A 21,900-nucleotide genomic window follows, 5' to 3' on the forward strand; every position below is an offset into this window, starting at 1 on the left:
CCAGAACAAAGCTCGATTCCACAAAACCCATGACATTGAACGATGGGGTGGAGACATGACGGAGAGAAGCCAACACTCTAAGCCCAAGCACTGATGCAGGTTCTCTGTATCCCCTCTCAGGTTGTCGAGATCACCCACTCTCTCACTCATCCAAATTTTATACTTCTGCAAGCAGGGTTTTAATATATTTCGATTGAAATATAATTCCATCACTTAGCCTTTTCCCTTTCCTTCCTTCAGCCCTTCCCATGTCCCCTTCCTCCAAACTTTCCCGTGTCGCCCCTCAAATGGATAGCCTCTTTTCTTTAATTATTATTTATATAAACATATATACAATTACATAAATACAACATGCTGAGTCCATTTTTGTTTGTGTGTATATGATTTCAAGTCTGACCACTTTATATCAGGTAACCAAAGGAATCATCCCAGCGAGAGGTATTCTCTTTCTCTCAGCTGTCACTAGTTACCTAGAGTTCTTTGTCTATGTTCTTTGAGACTCCTTGGTATTTTCTTCGTTCCACTGTGTTTTTCTGTGATGGCCTCCATTTTTTAGCTTCAGTTAAGGACATTGGGATTCCAGGTAGGCTGACATCTCTGGACTTTCCAACACCAGGACTTTCCAAAATTAGTTCTTAGACTTAAGAGATATCCCTGGGATGTGGCTGAAAAATCAAATCAAAACAGCATCTCCTGTTCAGTCTCAATCTTGAGCTTCCCAAAGGCAGTGTGTGTGTCTTCATCCATTCCTCTGGCTGGAAAGCAGTTGTCCAAGGGGATGTGGCAGCAATTCCCTAAAATGGGAATGCACAGGACGAGCTCTTTAGCTATAGAAAGCTGGTATTAGGGAAATCACTTTCCCCTCTGTGTCTGTGTCTCATCTCTCCCCGATAAACTTAAAATTCTTCTGCTCTTAAACATCTACAACCGAATGTTTTAAAATGTAGAGACTTTCAAATCCCTGCAGTGTTTGCACTCTTGTTTACAGCTATTTCCAACCTGCGTTTAGTAGGCAAGTGAGGTGAGATATGGACATGGGGTAGTTCCAAAGCCATGAGGTCAGTGGGCTGCCAGTGGATCTTCTCAGTGTGACGCTCAACTGCTTGCTCCTCCAGTTTCAGGTCACACACTGCCATCTGTCAAGCCTCAGGCTACTCTAAGACATGTACATGGTCAAGGCTGGGATATTTGCCCATCGAGCATGAAAATATTCAAGTGATTTCCAGCCCAGTCTTCATCTCATCTCAGGCAGTGCCTGGCGCCTTTCCTTCAATTCTGTCACACTGATCCAAGGCCCACACAAGAGGCATTCTGCTGCTCTTCTTTTGTTGACAGTGTTTAGAGACAGAATTTTAGTATGTAGGTTGGCTTGTCTCTTACTTACGTAGCCCAAGCTGTCCCTCTGCCTCAGCCCTCTAAATGTTGGGATTGCAGGCACTTGCCTGACTTGCAAAGACATCTTTTTAAAAACATTCCCAGGGCTGGAGTTATGATTCACTATCATGGTGCTTTTTAGCTCACTCATGATTGAAGTTCAGGGTTCAAAACTAAACACTGGTAAATAAAATTAGGTAAAAGTCTCTTACAAGCTTTGCAAGCCCCATTGAAGAAACCTGTTATGATTCCTTTCCAACCACTGCTTGCTCATGCTTGCATTTCTGAGCAAGCAAGTGTACAATATTTACCTTTGCTTTAAAAGCTGCACCTTTTTCTAGTCAGTTTGCAAATAGATCACTAATTGAAACTTTTAATGCTAAAGGGTATCATTATGAGATACTGTGCCCTGTACTTAAAAGCCAAATTAACAGCAACAAAAACTCATTAACTTTGGCATCTCTGCCGAAGATGATTTTCAAAGTTGTGAAGCTAATTTTAATAACTGTTTCCCATGGCAACAGTGCTGCATTTGGTTGAGTTGGACTATAAGCCAGCTGCTTAGGGCTTCCAATGGGACTGCAACAAAGATTAGGGTAGCAGCCTGAAAGCTGAGTGAGATGAAACTGGGGGAGGAAAAATCTTATAACTTTTTTGGAGGAAAATTCATGATAAATATGTGAGCCAGATTTGCAGTACCAGGCACCACTTGAAAAGAAATGGCCATAGAAAGTGGGCTTCCAAGGACAGCACTCTCCTGTGGTCTTGTTGAAGGGGAGCTGCAGTGGTCTGTGTTATAAACACCTTTTGTGTGAAGAAGCATACCAACTGCCACCCTATTTCAAAGTACCAGAATCTTCTCTGTGGGGCTATAAGGAGCTCTTGTAGGTCTGCCTCTTGACTTTCTCTTTAAAATAGAACCTGAAGAAAATATTTAGTACTTAGTTTTAACCCTTTTAAATTTAGATAAGTTTAGAAATGTATAAAAATGAAAGCATTTCCAGCACTATCAAGAGCTGTGGTTGGAGCTTTGCTTAGGGACAATCAAGAAAAGGCAGTGATGGTCTGCGGTTGGGACTTCCACTGCTTCTGCCCTTTGTGATGTTACACAGCCAGCTCCAAGAGGAAAGTAATAGTTCACCTCCATCCCTGTCTCCTATCACTCCATCTCATTTCTTCATTCAGACAATGAGAACACAGAGCTTCGGGGATCTTTCACCTTTTGGATGGCATTAATTCTTAGCTGGTGAACATAACTGTGACTAGTGCCCTATTCCTAAATGCTGTTTTTACTGCAATGGAGAAATCCAGGGAAAGATCAATAGGCCTTTTGCACCTTCTCATTCTGTACATAATTTTCTAAACTGTGAAATCTAGAAGATAATTGTCAAAAGCAATGTAGAATAGTTCTACACAACTGTTCTAGTTTTATTCTATTGCAGTGATAAATACCACAATGCAAACAACTTAAGGAAGAGAAGGGTTTATTTGACTCAAATTTCCATGTCAGTTTATCATTGAAGGAAGTGAGAATAGAAACTAAAGGCAGAAACCATGAAGGAACACTACTTGCTGGCCTGCTTGTTCAGCCTTATGCTTAGCTACCTTTGTTTTACAGTCTATGAGCCCCTGCTTAGAGAATGGTGCAGCCCACAGTAGGCTCATCCCTCCGACAATCAAGGCAGTGTCTCCACAGCCATGTCAACAGGCCAATCTGATCTAGGCGATTCCTCAATTTTCATCTAAGTTGTGTCATGTTGACAAAACTAATTAGGACACCAACTCGTCTCTTCTTGATTTCTGTTAGTTACAAAATTTACTATTGATTAGGAGACACTTTGTGCCATGTCTTTGCTTATTCCCAAATAGCACAGGAAGCAGGAGAAAGTTATTTAAAGAATGGCATTCCAAAAGCATAAGGATGCATATCAGGTGCTTGGAAGGGGAGCATACTTAGAGTCCTCTTCCAGCATGACTGCTTTGGGAGCTAGCACCACAGTTTCTGTAGCTGGTGCCCGAATTCTCAGGATTGCTACAAAACTCCCTAATTTAGATGTTTATATTCTCGGGTACAGATTAGTATGACACAAACACCGAATTTGGTCAGGTTACTCCAAACTTTGTTTACTGGATGAGCAGGTTACTTTTGCTCTTTATATCTTTGTTAACTTCCAGGAATAATGATGAAAAGTTATAATAGAGATGTTAAGAGAACAATATGCAATCAGCATAATCTTCTATGATGGCACCTGAAGACTTTTGGTTCACAGTATTGCAAGTTTCTTACCCAGGATGTAGATATAAAAATAAATTGACAGGAGAAGCCCATCTGTGCATCAGAATTATTGTTCTTTAGAATCAGGATGAACTTGAAAGCCTAGCTAGAGCTCAGTGATCTTCCAGCCGATTGTCTTTATATGCAGACATATAGTCATATTCTGACTCAAGTATAAAATGTCCTGCAATTATCAAAATGTGTCATTTATCCAAAATATGTAATATATACGTCTTATAGTCTTCACTTATCATTTATGCCAGAAATAATATAAATAAAATAACTGCATAAGTTAAGAAGGAATGAGAAAACTGAAAACACTAAAAAGTTACAAAAATTAACTTTTTATCAGTTCTTCTCTTGTAGTCCTCCACATTAGTGATAAAAGAGAATTTTAACAAAAAAGTATAAAAGTTTTTATAGTGCTGTATTCTAGGAATTTCAGTTCTGACTAGGAGGCTATTCTTTAAGTGAAAGTGTAGAGGTAATGGAAGTCATTGCCAAGCCTACAAGGCAGTTGATGATTGAGTATGGTAGTCCCTTTCAACCTTGGCAGTGTGCCATGGGATCATGCTTGCGCACCTTTGACACACATTTGGGCGATTTGAAGTAGGTGATTGTATGCTACAGCTTGATAAATCACTACGTTGATAATTCACTACTACAACAAAAAGCAGCCTAGGGAAGAAAGGGTTCATTTGGCTTAAGCGTCCCAATCACAATTGACCATTGAGGGAAGCCAAAGCAGAAACTCAATGAGGACAGGAACATGGAGACAGGAACTAAAACAGAGGGCACAGAGAAATGCTGTTTACTGACTCGCTTCTTTCCATTACTTGCTCAGCCTGATTTTTTTACATAGCCTAGAACTACCACGTAGAGTGGGATAGGCACTCTTACATCTGTCATTAATCAAGAAAATGCCCCAGAGGCTTGCCTGTGGACCAATCTAATGGAAACATTTTCACAATTGAAGTCTCTTCTTTCTAGATAAGTCTAGTTTGTGTCAAGTTGACAAAAATAACAATCTGAACAAGATAATCTCTCCTGGCTGTTCACCTCAAAGGGGCATCTGAATGTCCCTAGATGGGATGAAAAATGGAACAAAGAAAATGTTAGGAAATTTTTAACATACAGGAACTGCTGAGACATCACCTAGCTTTAAGTTACTAAACACGATAGAAATAGTTTGAAAGCAGCAGAGGGCACATAAACAATGCAAAAGAATGAATGGATTGTTTACTAGATAAGATCTCATTTTATCTAGCTGCAAAAATATTATTCAAAATATGGGGATAAAAATTTTAACTGTCTTCTCTAAGTGAAATCCAAGATGACATTGATGAGAGAAAAAAAGTCAATGCAAGCCAAAGGAAAAGGGAGTAAGAATGGGCTTTGGGAAAAGAAAATGCCATATTAGAGCTAAGATTTGAGTAATAAGTGGGAAAGACCAGGGACAACTGTGTAGGCAAATGGGTAATGGGAAGAGCAGGGACCAAGGATCTCCCAGCACAGAGGAAAAGCACAGCAAAGGTAAGAAGATTTGATTGGAAGATCAAAAGGAAAAATCCAGCTCCTGGACCATTGCTGATCCTCAATGCTGGACAGAGATTTACAGACTGAGGGAAAAGCTTGTTATGTTGGATTGAAATTTTCTGATTGAAAGAATCCTTGGGGGTAGATCACAAGAAATCACAACCAGGAAGAGAGACTACGTTTTTCTCTCGTGTGTGTGTGTGTGTGTGTGTGTGTGTGTGTGTAACAATTTGTGCTATAGATATAGTCATTCGTATATGTGTTCATTTGTGCAAAAAATTCAGTCATTTATAGATATACAATAAAAAATTAGGCTATTTGGGAGAAGAAAGTGGAATAAAGGAGACGGTGGAGACTAGGAAGCAAATATGCAAATATTGTCCAAGTAATATTATACCTGAATGGAAATGTCTATGAAACCCATCACTTTGCACAACAAATTTATACTAATAAAATATCACACATGGACAAGCTAATGACAAGACCATCTAAATTTGTTAAATCTTAAATTCAAAGCTTAAAAGACTCTGCAAGCAAATACCAGCGAGTCCTGCTTTAGACTTACCCTTCTCAAAACAAGGTCAGAAGTTACTAGAACAGCAAAGTTTTCACAGACATTGTAGCATCTGCTCCAAGCCAGAAACTGACCACTATGAAGAGGGCAAAAGACACTGTCGAAAACATAGCAATATCAAATCTCCACAAGTACCCTAAAAAAATTATGAAGATATGTTGCAATTTGCTCTCAACATGGACCATAAAGCATGAATAAACGGGTCATTCTGCATGACTTTATCCTCAGGAGTAAAAATGCTCGTTCCCTTAGCGTCCTTTCCCAGCATTGTTCATCCCTGTGTTTGAGTGACGTTGATTTGCCACCATTCTTATCAGCCCTTTCCTACATGTTAGGTACCGTTCATGTGTCAGAGACGAAATGAATCGCTGAGGCCCTGAAGCTGGGGTGCTGGCCTCTGAGGATCAGACAACACACAACAGTCCCTGGTCTCCACCTGCTGGTGGCTGTTGTCACGGCAGTGTTTGCTGCCAGAACAAGCAGATTCAGTCAACAATGCCTGCTCAAATTACTTATCCAAAGAAAGCTATGATATGTCTATCTTGTGGTAGTAAAATAGGATACAGACACATGGAAAACAATCACTTATAAGCTTATGATTCTGTTTTCATCACGTGAGCTTGAAGATGACCTTTGGTGCTGCTGGGGAGCTGGCTGGTGGTTAAGAGTGCTTGTTGTTTCCCCAGGGGACCTCATTTCAGTTTCCGTCACCCTCTTGGGTTCCTCATGCTCACCTGTAATTCCTGCATCAGGAGACCTGATGCCCTTTTCTGGCCTCCACAGAAGCCTGCAAGTATGTGCACATAAAGACACAGTCACACATAAGTAAATAACGTAAAATAAATCTTTAAAAAAAAACCACAAGTTTTTTTTTTATAAACCCTTGGTAATATCATCAATATGCCATAGAAAAGTAACATATTTTCTTCTAAGGAAGCACATTAATTAATTCACTTAAGACAGTACCAATTACAAATGATATGTGCTGCTCAGAACATATATACATAGTAAAATTTACATAAGAGGAGGTACATATTATAAAATAGCAAATGTAAAATATGCTTTTTCACCTATAGTGTGTGCATGTGCGTGTGTTTGTGTGTGTAGGCTGGTTTGCCATTCTGCCTGAATGTGTATAGAGTCCATCTTGTTCAAAGCTATTAAAATCGTTGTGTTGTTCATAGGTGTGACTTTTGTCCAGATACATGGAAAGTAAAAATAATGAAAAAATAACTAAATAGTTTGCCTTCTGCGTTTGAGCCTGTGTGTCACCGTATTCATGTTTTTGTATCAATAGTTCTCAGGATAGAAGAAAACTTGTTGGATCTTTGGTACCCCCAGTGAAAATCTATCCTTTCCCTCCCTTCCCTCCCTTTCTCCCTTTCTCCCTTCCTCCATCCCATCTCTTTTTTTTTCTTTTTCTTACAATACCTGGAGTTGAAACTAAAGCCTCAGCTGGAAGCACTGTACCACCGAGCTCTATCCCAGCCTAAAACTGTTTATTTTATGAACAAAAAAAAAAATCATTGAACAATTGCTTGTTATTCTTCTTGGAATTAAGACACCTTCATAAGTTATTGCTAATTATACTTCTTTTGACGACAGTGACAATAACATTTATAAAAAGATCATTGTTTGTTTAAAATGAGAGATGCAATTCTCTCACATTTTAATTTATTTTTGTTGGAATTTTCAGTCCTTCACCAAAACACAAATCTTCATATAACTTTGAACTCATTTCAATATTTACCAGCATTTTAAATTCATTTCAATTAAGTATCAGCTATGGTTCACACAATAGGGTCACTTTTCTGAGTCCACGTACTTTAATGACAGAGTAAAAATAAAAGAATTCAGGACAAGTGGCTGTGTTTGCAGCTTTATCCATTTTCTGTGAAGAACCAAATTCTCATAATAGGAGTCTCTCATATGAGACATAAATTTCTATGAATATGTATCAAATGTTACAGCTGTCTTTTATGCCCAAAGTAAAATTATGGTATTTAGAAAAAGTCCTTCATAGATGCTACGGACCGGCTCAGGGGAGCCACTCAGACCGTAGGGAATCAGGGCGAAGGCACAGGAGAGATCAGGATACGGCGAGGAAAGCGACACACAGACACTCTCAATGTTGAGACATGCTGTTGCGATTTACTTCCTTCAGTGCAGGATTTATATATTTTTTACAATCAAAGAACTTGGCAAAGGCATACATCATCAAATCATAAAACAGAAAAGAACAGCATAAAATAGTTTACAAAAGGAATCTTTGAAGATGCTTTGACTTGGGCACAAGGACTTCTGCTTTCTCACACTTTACAAAACAAACTCTCTCCTCTTGCCTTCAAAGAGATCACTGCCCTTGAGCTAGACCATCTTTATCAGCTTGCAGGTGGCTGGTTAATTTGAGCTAAGTGACCTTGTGTGCCTGGGTGAGAAAGAAAAAAGGCTACTATCTCCCTGGGAAAGCTTTCTGCTAGGAAAATTCTAATACATAGTCTTGAATCTTTCTGAAGTTTACTTTATATCACTAACTTCAACTCTCCTCCCTTCTCAATTCTCAGGCTCAGATATTGTCAGCTTAGACTAGGTCTTTCTCTTCCCACAAGAAAGGTTTCATAGGCCTTCTGTTTACAATTGCACATATTTCTCAGGCAAATGCATAAAGCTTCTAAGGTTTTTCCTAGTAAAATTAACTCCTTTTGTTCCACATCATCAAGGAATTGTCCTAATGATGATTCTGGCAATTCCCAGAACTAGCTACTTCTTTAAGGCTTTGAATAATAGCGGAGCAGAATTCAAAAATAGTCTTGTTTGTATCCGCAACTGCCTGGAATAGTCTGATCTGTTAGCAATATGTAAGAATCACAAAGAACATACAGACAAGGGAAAAGACACACATATGGCTCCAAGGACAGCCAGGTTGAGTCAGTATTAATGACAATTCAGGTAGCATTACACCACAACTGATTGCCAAGGGACCGCCTGGAACATACAGAAGCACAAATCCCACTCCTACTGGCAATATTTGCCCATCCAGTCAGCATTTCTCACCAGTGTAGCACATAGAAGATTATTTTAAGTAATATAGTAGGTATGACTTTGGGGCTGAAGAGAGGTCCTGGAGAATACCATGCTGAGTGCCTGTGTGAGGTCACATTCCCTTACCCCATTTGTGATGCCCACTGAGAGCTGTTCTCCATCACCCACTCCAGGCTGGAGAGCTAATGCTTGCAAGAGTATGGCTTCACTAACAATACTGAGAACACAGGACTAATCCAGTAAGGGAGAGCACCAGCTGACGCTAACCCATCAGAGAGCAACATCAGTGTTTGGAAAATGTGTCTGGGTATACTGTATAGAATCAGTCTGAAAGTTCTTTCTTGATAGTCTTTTTTTATTCTACCTTGTCAAATCGGTCTGCCATACTGATTATTAGAACCCTCTTAAAGAATTAGACACTAAACCCAATTTGTCCAAATTTAAAACCTGTGGTACTCCTTTTATTTCATCATCTCATATTTTACGTACTACTGAAAACTTTTTGGATTTAGTAAAGACCCCAAATCTGATTGTTACATTTTTTTAGTGAGCAGATGGCTCCATAGATATTTTTACATTGCTGATGCATATTCGATTTCAAAACTTTCCCATTATCTTCTTAACATTCTTTTGGAGAAAACCCACCATCGTTCCTTTTCCCTGAACATGGAGAAGGCCTTGAAGCCTTCTCCATGCAGATGTGGAGGGCAGCCATTCTGATTCTCACTGTGTGATGGGACATCATCCTACATGGTCCTTCTCCATGTGCCAGGTCTCACAGAAACCCAGGTCCCTTCAGTGTTATAATACAGGGGTTCCCTAAACCTTAATGCACTGATGTCTGTTTTCATGAAACAAAAAAGAATAACCTGTAGAGCAAGATCCATCCACTGTTTGCTACCAGTCTCTAAAGAATGGCGTATGTCACCTCCTCCAATGCCATCCATCATACCTGATTGAGGGTGAAGCCAAGGGATGCAGAATCCGTATCATTGGATGCTCTGGGAAAAGTGAGCTCTGATTACAGAAGCTTCTGCTGCCCCTGACTCCTGGGATCCTGTCCATGCAAGCAGCTCAGAGCTGATGATCTTAACAGGAGAAGAATGCTGGAGTGTTGCTGAGGCCTTGCGGAGACTCTGGAGACACAGGCCTAGTAACTGCTCTCTACCTTCTAGATTCCTCCGGGAACTGATGCCGACGAGACTGTGGGAACTACAGTGCCCACTGATGGGGTCCCAGTGGAGGAAGCAGAGGCAGAGAAGGCAGCACTCCCTGCTGCAGGAGGAGAAAGTCTCGATGGGACCAAAGTCGATGCTGAGGGCACTGAGGTTACAAGCAGCGAGAGCCCTCCACCAGCAGAGACTGAAGTGGCTGCTCCCCAGGTAAGGGTTTCCTGAGGAACTGCTGATGACATAGATGGTGTCTGCAGGCCTGGGGGGTAGCTCTCTCTGTGTGGAATGGACTTCTGCTCCTGATGACTGAAGCCCAGAAAGGGGGAAGGGAAGCTGCAGTCACGATAGAGGGGAGAAATGAGGTGCAGCTGATGAGGAAACTCGGCGGGAAGAGGAAGGTAGAGGGTGATGAAATAGCGAAGAAAGACCCCCAAAGGCTTAGCTCAGGGCCAGCCTTGGTAGGGACTCAATATGAGCAGGGAGGTTGACTTACAATTATCAGTGCTTCGTGTTTACTATTAGTAGAGTATCTCAGAACCCCCATCAGTCTTCCACCAAAGCCAACCCACTTTTTAAGGAAATAGTCAGATGAACGCACACATCAAATTAAAGTTGGTCATAACTCTTCCTGTCCCCCTGCAGTGATCAAAGACAACAAATCCCCAGCCCCATGACTTGGACAACCATGGACAGTCATTGCAAAGTCTGAGTGTAGAACTTGGAGTCCTCCCTTGTATTTCTGCCCCTTCAGGGCAGACCCTATCCCCTTACAGCCCCTGCCACTCTGGATTGCTCATAGAAGCTCCCCTCCCCCCATTTTCCAGGCAGTGTGACTGCTCAAGGATCTTTATAGGCTTCCCATTAAAGCTTCAGTACTCAGGAGAGACAGTGAGAAAGTCGGGACAAATGTAGGGCAGAGGCCCAATGTCTGCAAACTTAATGCTTGGAGCTGTGAGTTAGTGGGTAGAGAAAGAGTAGGTGGTTGGGGAAAGATACCGGCCCGCGAGCAAACACACCTGCTGTTTCCCAGGCTGTGACAATATCCGCTTCTCTGCCCACCAGGAGAAGGTCATTCCTTCTGTTGTCATCGAGCCAGCCTCCAACCATGAAGGGGAAGGAGAACACCATGAAACCACTGTGGGTGCCACCGAGGATGTGGCTCCTCAGGGCCAGGCTGGTGAGACGCAGGAACTGGTTGCAGAGGCCACACCTCTGGATTCTCAGGCAGCTATGGCTGCACCAGGAGGTGTTGGGGATTCCTCAGTGTCTGCAGAGGATGCTGCTCAGGACGTGCCTCCTGGCTTTCTCTACAAGGTCTTTGTATTGTCACATCAGGGTCATTGTCGTTTCTTTGAGTTCCCTTTACACCACTTTGTAGTTTCTCAGTAGGCTATTTGCATTGTGTGTTCTTTCTCAAATCTGCTTTCCTTTCACCCTGACCTGCCTGGGAAAGGAAAATGGCAACATGCCCTTGTTTTAGGCAAGCATGCACTACATTAATATCCTTCATATTTCAAAATAGAATAGTTAAAAGGTGTATGACCTACCCCAGGGATGTAGGTGAACTGATGCCTTCCAGGCTTCTTTTAGAGCTGAGTCTGTCCAGCTGGCTCAGATCAGGCCTTTGAAGTCAACTGTGCTCCAGTTCTTTAAGGAGTTGCCAAGCAGGCTGGAAATAGTCCTCCAATCCAAGTGCAGATCAAGGGGCGGTATTCAGAGGCTGCTTTTTTGTTTCCTGACCTGAACAATTACACAAAACTTTTTTAATTGCAGCACTGTTTGGTCAATGGTTCAGGCATATTTCTAGCTAGCTCTTACATCTTAAATTAACCCATTTTCATCTGTGTATTGCCACAGGGCTGTGGCTTACTGCTAAGGTTCTGGCATCTTTCTCCTTTGGCAACTACATGGCATCTGCCTGACTCTGCCTTCTTTCTCCCTGCATTCAGTTTAGTTTTCCTGCCTACCTATATTCTGCCCTGCCATAGGCCAAAGCAGCTTCTTTATTAACCAATGGTAATAAAACATATTTATTTTCTACAGAAGGGAATCCCACATCAAGGAGCCAACCAATAGTCCAAAAACAAGTACCTAAAGACACTAAGGGCCTTCTGTGAAAAGGACAAAACAAGCAAGCCTGCCTTCCTAGGAAGAAAGTTTTTATAACCAGAGACCATCATAAACTACCCCCTTACTAGTCAAGCAAAACAACACAACTGTGATTGCCTAGAAACCCCACTTACAGCTTACAGTATTAGTGGTAGATAATTACCCCAGAAAAATTTGACTAGAAATTGTAAGCATTGTATAATTTGATACTATATTTCAAAATGTAGCCTTTGTTTTTGGTTGTTTTTTGTTTGGTTTGGTTTTGATTTTGGTACTGAGAGGAAACTCAGAACTTAGTGCATGCTAAGTAAGCCCTCAGCTACTTGCTATATACTTTTGTACTTTTTCATTTTATACAAGGTCTTGCTAAGTTGTATAGGTAGGCCTTAACTTTGTTATCATCTGCTTTAGCCTCCCAGATATATGGGTGATAGGTACAGACCACCATGCCTGGATACCTATTTTTCTTTAATATATATATTAATATATTTAATATATATGTATTTCATTTTTATGAACACAATTATATATATAAATAAATATATGATATAAATATATTATATATAATAATTATATATAATATATTTATAAATTATATATAATATATGTATTTATATATACATATAATTGTGTTCATTAGAATGGGATTGAATATCTCTATACATTCTCTCTGTCCTTCCTTTAGAAGGAAACTACCACCTTGCCAATGTAAGTGGGTGCAGGTATAATAGATTTATGAATAGATTAATTTGGAGCAGAATATTTGAACATATGTGTTAAAATTAGGGCTAGAAGCACGCTTATTTGTTTAAGCTGTACATATGAAGGAAATTTGTGCCAGGTAAGGCTGGAGCATGGGGGACCCATCTTTAGCGTGACCAATCACTACAGCGTGACCCAAGGTGCACATCACAGTCCTGTTCTGGACAGCAGTTCTCACTGCAGATTTTCACTTTGGATGACTCAGTTCTAGCTCTAATAATTTTTATTCTACACATGAAATACATATTTTAAAAGCAAGCTGCTTCATCTTGAGTGTGCAGGTGTTTGCAAGGAACCAATATGGAAGACATAAAACTGGTCAGGACTATATAATCCTTCAAGTGAGAAATGTGTATTCAATGTGTTAGTCTTTTTACTTTTTTTCCATAATATAAATTTTAAAAAAGGTTTTCAACAGTGCAAAGGCAAAACAACTGCTGTGGTATAAAGTGGTAGGACAGAAAAGAGTAAAAATTTATTTTTAAAAAGCCATTTGTTTAATTAAAGAGTAATTCTTAGATAACATTCAAGTGGCAGTTTGCCTGTCTTTTTGTTATTTTACATAACAGTTCTTTAGCTTGACATATTTAGCTCAATTTAAACAATCATCAGTGATAATATATCTAACTGATGATTAAATATCTAACAAAATATAGTAAATCTAGCAAAATTAAATATATAAAATAGCTAACAAAAATTAACTAGTTAAAATTTAATATAGTACTTTTAGTTATTACATAGTGCATTGAATTAGTAAGTAGACATGAATGGCCTCATGTGAGTCATTAAGAAGCAAGGGTATTGAGGAAATAGACACAGGAAACTGGAGCGTGAAAAATCTCACACTCTCATAATCTTGCAGAATAACCAGGGTCTTTTGAGAGATCCACTATTTCCCTTGAGAACATCGCCCTGGTGATGTTCTACTACATTCCTTATCTTATTGTTTCCCGAGCCTCTCACCACCCCGCTGAGAACCAAGCCTCCCCCCCACTCCAACATACACACACAAATAAAGCTCTGCTGCAGACCATATCCCATCCACAGCAGAATTGCAATATGTATCTCCATCCTTTATGTACTTAGAGAACGCTTCTAGCCATGTCTGTGTAATTTTATTAGGAAACATGACATCGCCCTTCCCTTCCTTCCTTTTCTTTTGCTCTTTCTCTTTATTTTGCGGCATGGTCTCACTGTGTACTCCATTCCTGGTCCAGAGCTCACTAGTTAGCCCCAGATGGCTCTGAAGTCATGGCTATAGTCCTGCCTCAGACTCCTGGGTGCCGGGTTGCAGGTAGAGCAACCACACTCAGCTTCTTTCCGAAATTAACCAATCCTTTCAATGTTTTGCAGGTGGAAACCCTGCATGATTTTGAGGCAGCTAATTCTGATGAACTGAACCTGCAGAGGGGTGATGTGGTGCTCGTGGTCCCCTCAGACTCAGAAGCTGACCAGGTAATGTGTAAGACTGGAAGGTGTGCCACATTGGTCTTTTGAGGGCCAGTTGGACAAGTGGCTTCCTGCAGCATCTCTGTTTTCTAAGATGCTGTGAACCCATTCTGAAAAGTCCCTAAGGATTTGCTCACTCGGCACTCCATCAGTTGGCTTTCAGGATCCCTTTTCATGATGTCATTGACAGTTCCTTTCTGTCCAGTTAGATAAGATGGCCCTTTCTTGTCTCAAGATTTCTTGCTAGGGATACTGTACTTGTAACATCAGGTTTCAGGAAATGCTGACACTGTGCATGAACTGAACATCCCTCTCAGAAATGGTTGCCTTGTATGGTGTGGCTACCCATGAAAAGAGCCTGGGAAAATATTATCGGGAAGGTGAACTGTTTCAGATCATGGTGAGGTGATGCCTATATAGCCTTTTTATACCTTATTGAGCTTTACAGCTCTGCCACTGGACAGCACGACATTTAAATTATACCTCAATTGGTAAATGTATCTCTTACCCAGATGATTGTGTGTGTGTTGAGAATGGATTTTACTATGTAGCTTAGAATAGTCTCTAACTGCATACTTCCAGTATATAACAGCACAGTGTAAACATCCCCAGAAGGAAGGAATAGAAGATCAAAGAAATGCTGGACCACAGTCAGGCAGAATCCCAGCAGACTCAACACCAAATGCCCATGTGTGGCACCTGGGCCTGGGGAACAACTGCACTGAGTGGTCCTACTCCACCAGGATGCCCTGGATGCGGTCTTCATCCAATTATTCTATTTCAAATAATAAGTTTGCATTTTTACAAGTTGGAGTCTTCGGTGGTTGGAGTTGTATGGCTTTCCTACTTTCCCAGTACAAAGTTCTGATTTTTACATTCATCATGCAAATATTTTTAACAACTATATTTCTTTGGCCATAACTGATTTAAGCTCTTTGCCTTAAACTGCACATTTTCTAGATCTTTCTGTTCTGTTAAACTGTAAGTGTAAGTCAATGCATTAACCTTGGGTATTACCATACTGCAGCCTGGATGTTGTGCTGTCCTGAAATGTCCTCTGCCAAACAGCTTAGCCCATTACTTTTTAATGTTTAGTTCAATGTCACTCATACTTTAGGACACAGGCAAAACACAGCCTTGTTCTTTGGCAGAAGAAAACACGAGTGGTCTCTGGTAGAGTCCTTCTTCCTCACTGCAACCTCGTGGGCACAGTCTCTTTTTTCCTTCTGCATTCTGTCAGCATCCAAAATTTCCACAGCCCCATCAGAATAGCCCATTAGGCTGTTCATACAGCATTCGAGGTCTCTTCTTGCCCATGGGTCCCAAGCTCTTCCACAAAACAGTTCCCAATGTCCACAAACCACATGACCAGGTAGCCACAGCCACAAGCCCACCCCACAGCATTAATCTCCTATGTTTGTTTCCTCATCTCTGTGACCAAGTACCAGACAACAAGCAACTTAAGAGAGAAATTGACTTATTTGGGGTCTTGGTTTGAGGAGGTAACGTTCGCTGTGGCAGAGAAGGCACAGCAGCAGGCATCTCCATTTTGGTGGGACTATGGAGCTGGGCTCTCCCAACCTCCTCATATCTCATCAGAATAAGAAGCAGAATGAAGAGAATCCCACTGGTGATCCAGTTTACTCTTCTTTTTCTTTTTACTCTGGGAGTCCTGTCCATGGGATTGTGCCCCTCGCAATGTGGTTACTACTCTCCATTAAGGCATTGCTCTTTAGGAAAAACAGTTCTCATGAGCACAACAAATAATGTGTCATATTAATAACTTGAGCACTAATCCCAACAAGTTGACAATTGAAATTATCCATCACACAAATATATATATATATACATATATAATTATATAAATTTAGTTATTTTTGCACTAACTGTAATTTATCTTCTTAAAGAAGTAAGTCTCAGTATATTTACTATTTCTGTAAGTGTGAGTATCCTGATTTCTTTCTGGCTAATTTCTTTTTCTTTCGCAGTTCTTGTAATGCTGACCTGATGACAGCAAATCCTTTGCACGTGTCTTCATTTCTATTCAGTTTAAAAGCTTTCTCACTAGGGAGAGAATTTTGAGCTGACTTTTTTTTTTGTCTCAGCTCTACAACATGTTGTTTTGTAGTCTTCATTATTAATAATTAGAACTCGGCTGTTGTTTGGTTAGTATGACTTATCTATAAACAGTGTAACAGAAACTTTTTTGGTATTCGTGGTCAAACTGATGAGTTTATCTATAATGTGCTGGAGTGATGTGTGTGTGCATGCATGTGTGTTTTCATACTTGGAATTCAATTTGCTTCTTTGACTCATGCCATTTTATTTTCTGTTATATGGAAAACTATAGGTACTATTTCTTTAATTTTCCCTACCCCCTTCTTTTTCTTCTCTGTTTCTGAATTCCTAATTATAGTATGTTCAAGGCTGATACCTAAGAGTCTGTTCTCTTTTAATCAATCTACATTCCACTATGGTAATCAGATTAGGGGCTTTATAAGACTATCCTTTGCTGCTCTGTGTTTGTGAAGTTTATGTAGTGGCTATCCCAATTCCAGCATCACATTACACAGTTCTATGATTTCTTCCTGGTCTTTTAATTTAGTTTCCATTTTCTTGTTAAGATTTCACACATATTGTCTCAAAATAACTGTCTTCCAACTTAGATACTTAAACAAATGTATAATTTATTTGTATTTTTAACTGATAATTCAAAAATTGTATGACACCAGAACATATATCTACCCATTGCCTTTATCTGTGGGGCATGTTTTCCTGATTTTGTCCTTGTGTCTGGTAACATTTCTATTGACATTAGACACATTAAGAGTAGAGTACATTGTAGAGAGCTGGATTTTGTTTTCTATACCTATTTTTTTTGTTTCAGTAGTCACTTTAATTACTAACTTATTAACCTAAATTGTTGGAGATGGTTTCATATTTTCTTAGAGTGTGTAACGATAGGCTTTTTATAAATTCTTAGCCCTAAGACAATATTCCTACCTCTCAACCATAAGGTATTTTTAGGGTAATTATCTATAGGAAGCTCTAGTGTAGTATTTTATCCATTCTCATCACTTGGTAAGCATTATTTCTTGACTTATTTTTGTTGTAAACTTTATGTGTGCACATGTGACTGTGTGTGAATCTGTGCACATGAGGAAGGTGCCTAGGTAGGCTGGGTGTTAGATGCTCTAGACTGGAGTTATTGATGATTCTCAGCTATCTGATGTGGGTGCTAAGAACCAATTCAGGTGCTTGGAACTGAACTCTGGTGCATGCAAGTGTTCACACTCTTAACCACTGAGCCAACTCTCCAGCGTTACTCAGGATAGTAACACCAAATTCCCCCTTTCTTGATAGTGCTAAAACTCTCTTTGTAGTTCTCAACCATTTTGCTATTGTTTGTCCCCTAGTTCTTGACGTCTCATTTATAGATGTAGCCCAGGATTTAAGGAAAATGTCTCTGAGTACTTGGGGACTTCCTTCCTCCAAGAGTTTCCCTGCCCATTAGTATGAGGTAGCTCTTGTGGCCTTAAATTCTATAACCCTACAGTATGCAGAAAGAGGCCAGTCCTTGGGGAGAGCTGTCTTAGCCTGTCTTCACCCACAGTGATTCCCTACATCCAAGGGTTAAATAATCTCCGTTCTCTGCTTGCTTTTTGTCACTCTTGGTGCCATCAACTAGTTCCGCACATGATTTATACCCAATTCGCTATATATAAGCCTCTTATATTTCATAATTATATTTTCCAACAAGCATTTGCCTATGTATAGATTCATATAGCCACACACCATATACATAGTTACCTGAACGTTTACTCTATGTAAAAGCATTTATCCAATACAAGCTGTTCCACCATAGCCAAAACTGGAAATTCTATTTTCTGTAGTTAAAATTTAATTTCCCTGAGTTAAAGATTTATACTGCCTAATACCCTTTATGTTACAGTTGTCGTTGTATTTCTGAGTGATGTGTTAGAATGTATCTTCATTACAGGTTTGTGGGTGTTGCTTCTTATCTTTCTGTTCTCTAGTGAAACAATTTAAAAATGCCCAGCTCTATTTGGCCTCATTAGGTTCCGACTCACTGTAAATAAAATTCAATATAGGCATGTGGGAGGGAACCTGACCTTTCATATGCATACTGAGGCTTGGGAAATGCTTGGTTATCATCTCTTACATTAGGTATAACTTTGTCCTTCACATATGTGACATCATAATTTTGAGGAGGGCGCCGTTCCTCATCAATGAGAGTATTATCAGTCAGTTTATTGGGACATTTTTTTCCCTCTGTTATGTTTGTGGGTTTATTTTCTCTCTTCAAAAATTGGTCTGTCTACATGCTCATATTTCTCGTCTACCTGGAAGCATCACTTTATCGTCTCAGATGATATCAAAGGGAATATATCCAGTGGTCTATTTAATTTTTGAGACCTCTTTTTATCAGATGTTCTTGCACTTCATGGAGGATGGCTTCGGATTAAATCTGGCCATCCCTCATTGTAAGTGGGCTCTCTTTCCTGCCCTGGTTAACATAATAAAGATAGCCGCTTCCCACTCCTGTCCACATAGTACGTATCCTTCCCTGTCCCTTTTTCTCTGGAGGCCAAAGGCAGCTTGCAATTCCCAGTAAGTGCAATTGTCTCCCATTCTGTCACTGGCCGTCTAAGCATGAATTCTCCAACTTTGCTATGGCCAGTTGTCTTTATTCGCATGATGGCACCAATCAGAGAAACAGAGTTCATTTAGAAAGAACGCGTATCTCCAGCAAGAATACCACAACATCAAATTCCCTATAACTCACGTGGATGTGAAACAGCATCAGGCATCAGCGACAGCAGCAGCAGCAGGCAGCACTGGTACAGCATCCAGTAGCTATGAGTCCTGTATATGGGGCTTTGTTGGGGCTACGTGGTATGAGCCTTGGGAGAATTCTTTCCTGTAAGAAAGTGGCTCAGGATGCAACACCAGACATTTGGTGGCCACGTCAGCATTATATTCTAACCTAACAACTTTAAAATGTTTGACCCTGCTTGGCACCAAGGATTGGTTCCTCAATTCTCGTCTACTGTGAAACACAAGACAATTGGTTGTGTTCCTTGAATACCATGTTTTCATGTGAAATCCCTTTTCCTTAGCAACTTACAACTCACGTAATGATAGTCAAATATGCCCTATAAGAAATTAGAATGTTAAAATTAGCCTTAATTTAACTATGTACATAAATATATAATGAATTATGTTTTCATTATTTTGCCAACTTCTAGATTTTACAGTATTTTTTTTATGGAAGTGTTGCATCCTGAGGCAATGGGTTATTATGAAAGCTCTTGGCACCATGATTGTGCCCCGGAATTTTCTGTGCTCTGAAACCCTGTTCTTGTTTTGCAGGATGCAGGCTGGTTGGTGGGGGTGAAGGAGTCAGACTGGCTTCAATACAGAGACCTGGCCACTTACAAAGGCCTCTTTCCAGAGAACTTCACCCGGCGTCTGGAGTAGGGCTGCAGATGTTTCAAGAGTCACATGACTAGGTTGTTAAACCTTCATGAAATGCGGAGGAGTTCACTCTTGCTACTACCCTCATAGTGATTGACAGACTGGTGCCAGATGGGGCTTGGGAAGACAGATCAACAGAGCATGTATGCAAAAACCTTAAGAAGAGGGGAAAATAGCAAATTACGGAGCAAGTCCTTACTTTGTTCCCCGTGTTCAATAGAGGTCTGTGTGTGCTTCGTCTAACTGTGGACACTGGTAACTTGATTCCCCTCCTCCAAGTCTAAAGTAGCTTTTTCCAGACCAGACTCCGACTTCTTTGCATCAAGTGTGTGATGTCGAGTGGCTGCCCTGCAGATGTAATGAGTTATCCTGTAGTGAGACATCATCGTGCTCCCTTGCCCAGTGTGAGCCACAGGCTCTCTTTCCCTTTCAAGTTTACTGCGTTTAAAACTCAACAGCTGCAAACGTTCTTACCAGTCTTTTCCGATCACCTCTATATACATACGTATGGACGTACAGTCCCACAAGCTGATTCCCATGCCTGCTGGACCTATGTATATGCAGATGGCTACATATGCATAGCTGACTCCTCCCCCCTCCCCCCCTCCACCGTAGCTCTTCGCCTGTGTCATTGATACACGCATTGCTCTTATTCCGTCTGGCGTTACAGCTGCAGTTTTGCCTCCAGGGCAAAACCACTCATCCCATTGCCAAAACAGTTGACAGTGTCTGTGTGTGTTGTGTGCCGTTTTCAGGGTGAAATGCCAGATAGCACGCCCATGCTGCTGCCCCTTTGGAGAGAGCAGGGCCTGGCGGTGTAGCTGCTCAGCTGCTGGGGCCCTATAAAAATCAGATCTGGGCCAGCAACGGCGCAGTCTTCACTTCTGCCTTTATGCAATTGGATGGATGAAGGGGCAAAAAGACCCTATTTACAAAAGCTCCTATATACCTTCCACGTTATCTTTATGCAACTCGTCTCCACAGAGCATTCTAAAGTGAAGGAGGTGATATATGCTGTATCACAAACCATCTGTAACCGTTTTGTTCTCAGTGCTGTGTCGTTCCAAATAAACCTTTGGCAATCTCCAAGTTACACTGATTCTTTTTCATGAGTGTTTTTCTTCCCCCTTTTTGAAATCTTGTTCCAGTTGGACATGCTACTTGAAACAATTTCGACTGCAGTTGTTATTTGTGCAGACGTGCGCTTGTTCCACCTCTGGGTTGTGCTCCATGGCGCTGCCTTACTTCACCATCTCTCCATCACAGTCATTGCCGGTCACTCGGTGCTTCCTGGGGACCGGCAATTACTAGAGCGCAAATAACAGCTGTGGGGAGGCCTCCCTTGTGTTGCTGGCTGTGGACACTCAGTCTGTGACTCACTGACAACCGTATGGCTCATACTCAGCCTCACGACAGCTTCATTTTTGCTCACTTTTCTTTCTGGCATTTTTATGTGTGTGAGTACATAAAAAAAAGTAGATCAAATGGAATAGAAAAGTCAATTCATGGAGCCATTGTAGCTAGAAGAATATTCATCATACAAGCATGTCTCATTTTGAGAAATGTCTACTGATAGAGCTCTGTATACAGCGCACACTGATCAAGGATATGCATGAATGTATTTCTTTTTTATGCTTCCAATTCTCCTGATAGATTACTGGGTTTTATGTTTTCTTTAAGTGCTAACAAGGAACTTTCTATTGACCCATTGTTTTCCCAAGAGTTGACCTACAGGGAGACTTAGTCATTTTGAATGCTAGACTAGTGCAAGAGAATCAAACATAAACTGCCATTGTCCACCAGCTTGCCAGGGAATGAATCAAGCAAAGTGCAGCAAGGTGAGCCCTATAAAGGAAATCACCCCGACATGAGAGAATCTGGGGTGCTGAAAAGTGACAGAGCAAACAAGGGCTTGATTTCTTTGCTTTAGTTTTGTTATTGGTTTTTTGTGCTTGATGTTAAATTCTGACCCTTGCAAATGCTAGGCAATATATCCGCATTTCCAGTCCTAAATGGTTTTAATAATAACATGTACCTAAACTAAGCAAAGCTAGTTGTCACATCCCTAGAAGCAGTTACTCTGAAATTCCACTGTGCTTTTCCCTAGT

General features: G+C 40.6%; 1 protein-coding gene across 6 annotated transcripts in view; it reads left to right on the top strand.

The window, feature by feature from the left end:
* The window catches only part of Amph (amphiphysin), a 209,664-nt gene extending 188,779 nt beyond the window's left edge, over positions 1 to 20,885 (top strand). For all 6 annotated transcript variants that reach the window (XM_085699261.2, XM_085699258.2, XM_085699259.2 and 3 more), the window contains 4 exons: positions 9,977 to 10,183; positions 11,036 to 11,287; positions 14,198 to 14,299; positions 19,688 to 20,885. In XM_085699261.2, the coding sequence (XP_085555387.2) occupies positions 9,977 to 10,183; positions 11,036 to 11,287; positions 14,198 to 14,299; positions 19,688 to 19,795 (669 nt within the window). In that variant the 3' untranslated portion in view covers positions 19,796 to 20,885. The remainder of the gene's footprint in view (positions 1 to 9,976; positions 10,184 to 11,035; positions 11,288 to 14,197; positions 14,300 to 19,687) is intronic.
* Positions 20,886 to 21,900: the final 1,015 nt, after the last annotated feature.

The sequence above is a fragment of the Myodes glareolus genome, chromosome 14 (genome assembly GCF_982192425.1).
Source record: "Myodes glareolus chromosome 14, mMyoGla1.1, whole genome shotgun sequence".
NCBI lineage: Eukaryota > Metazoa > Chordata > Mammalia > Rodentia > Cricetidae > Myodes > Myodes glareolus.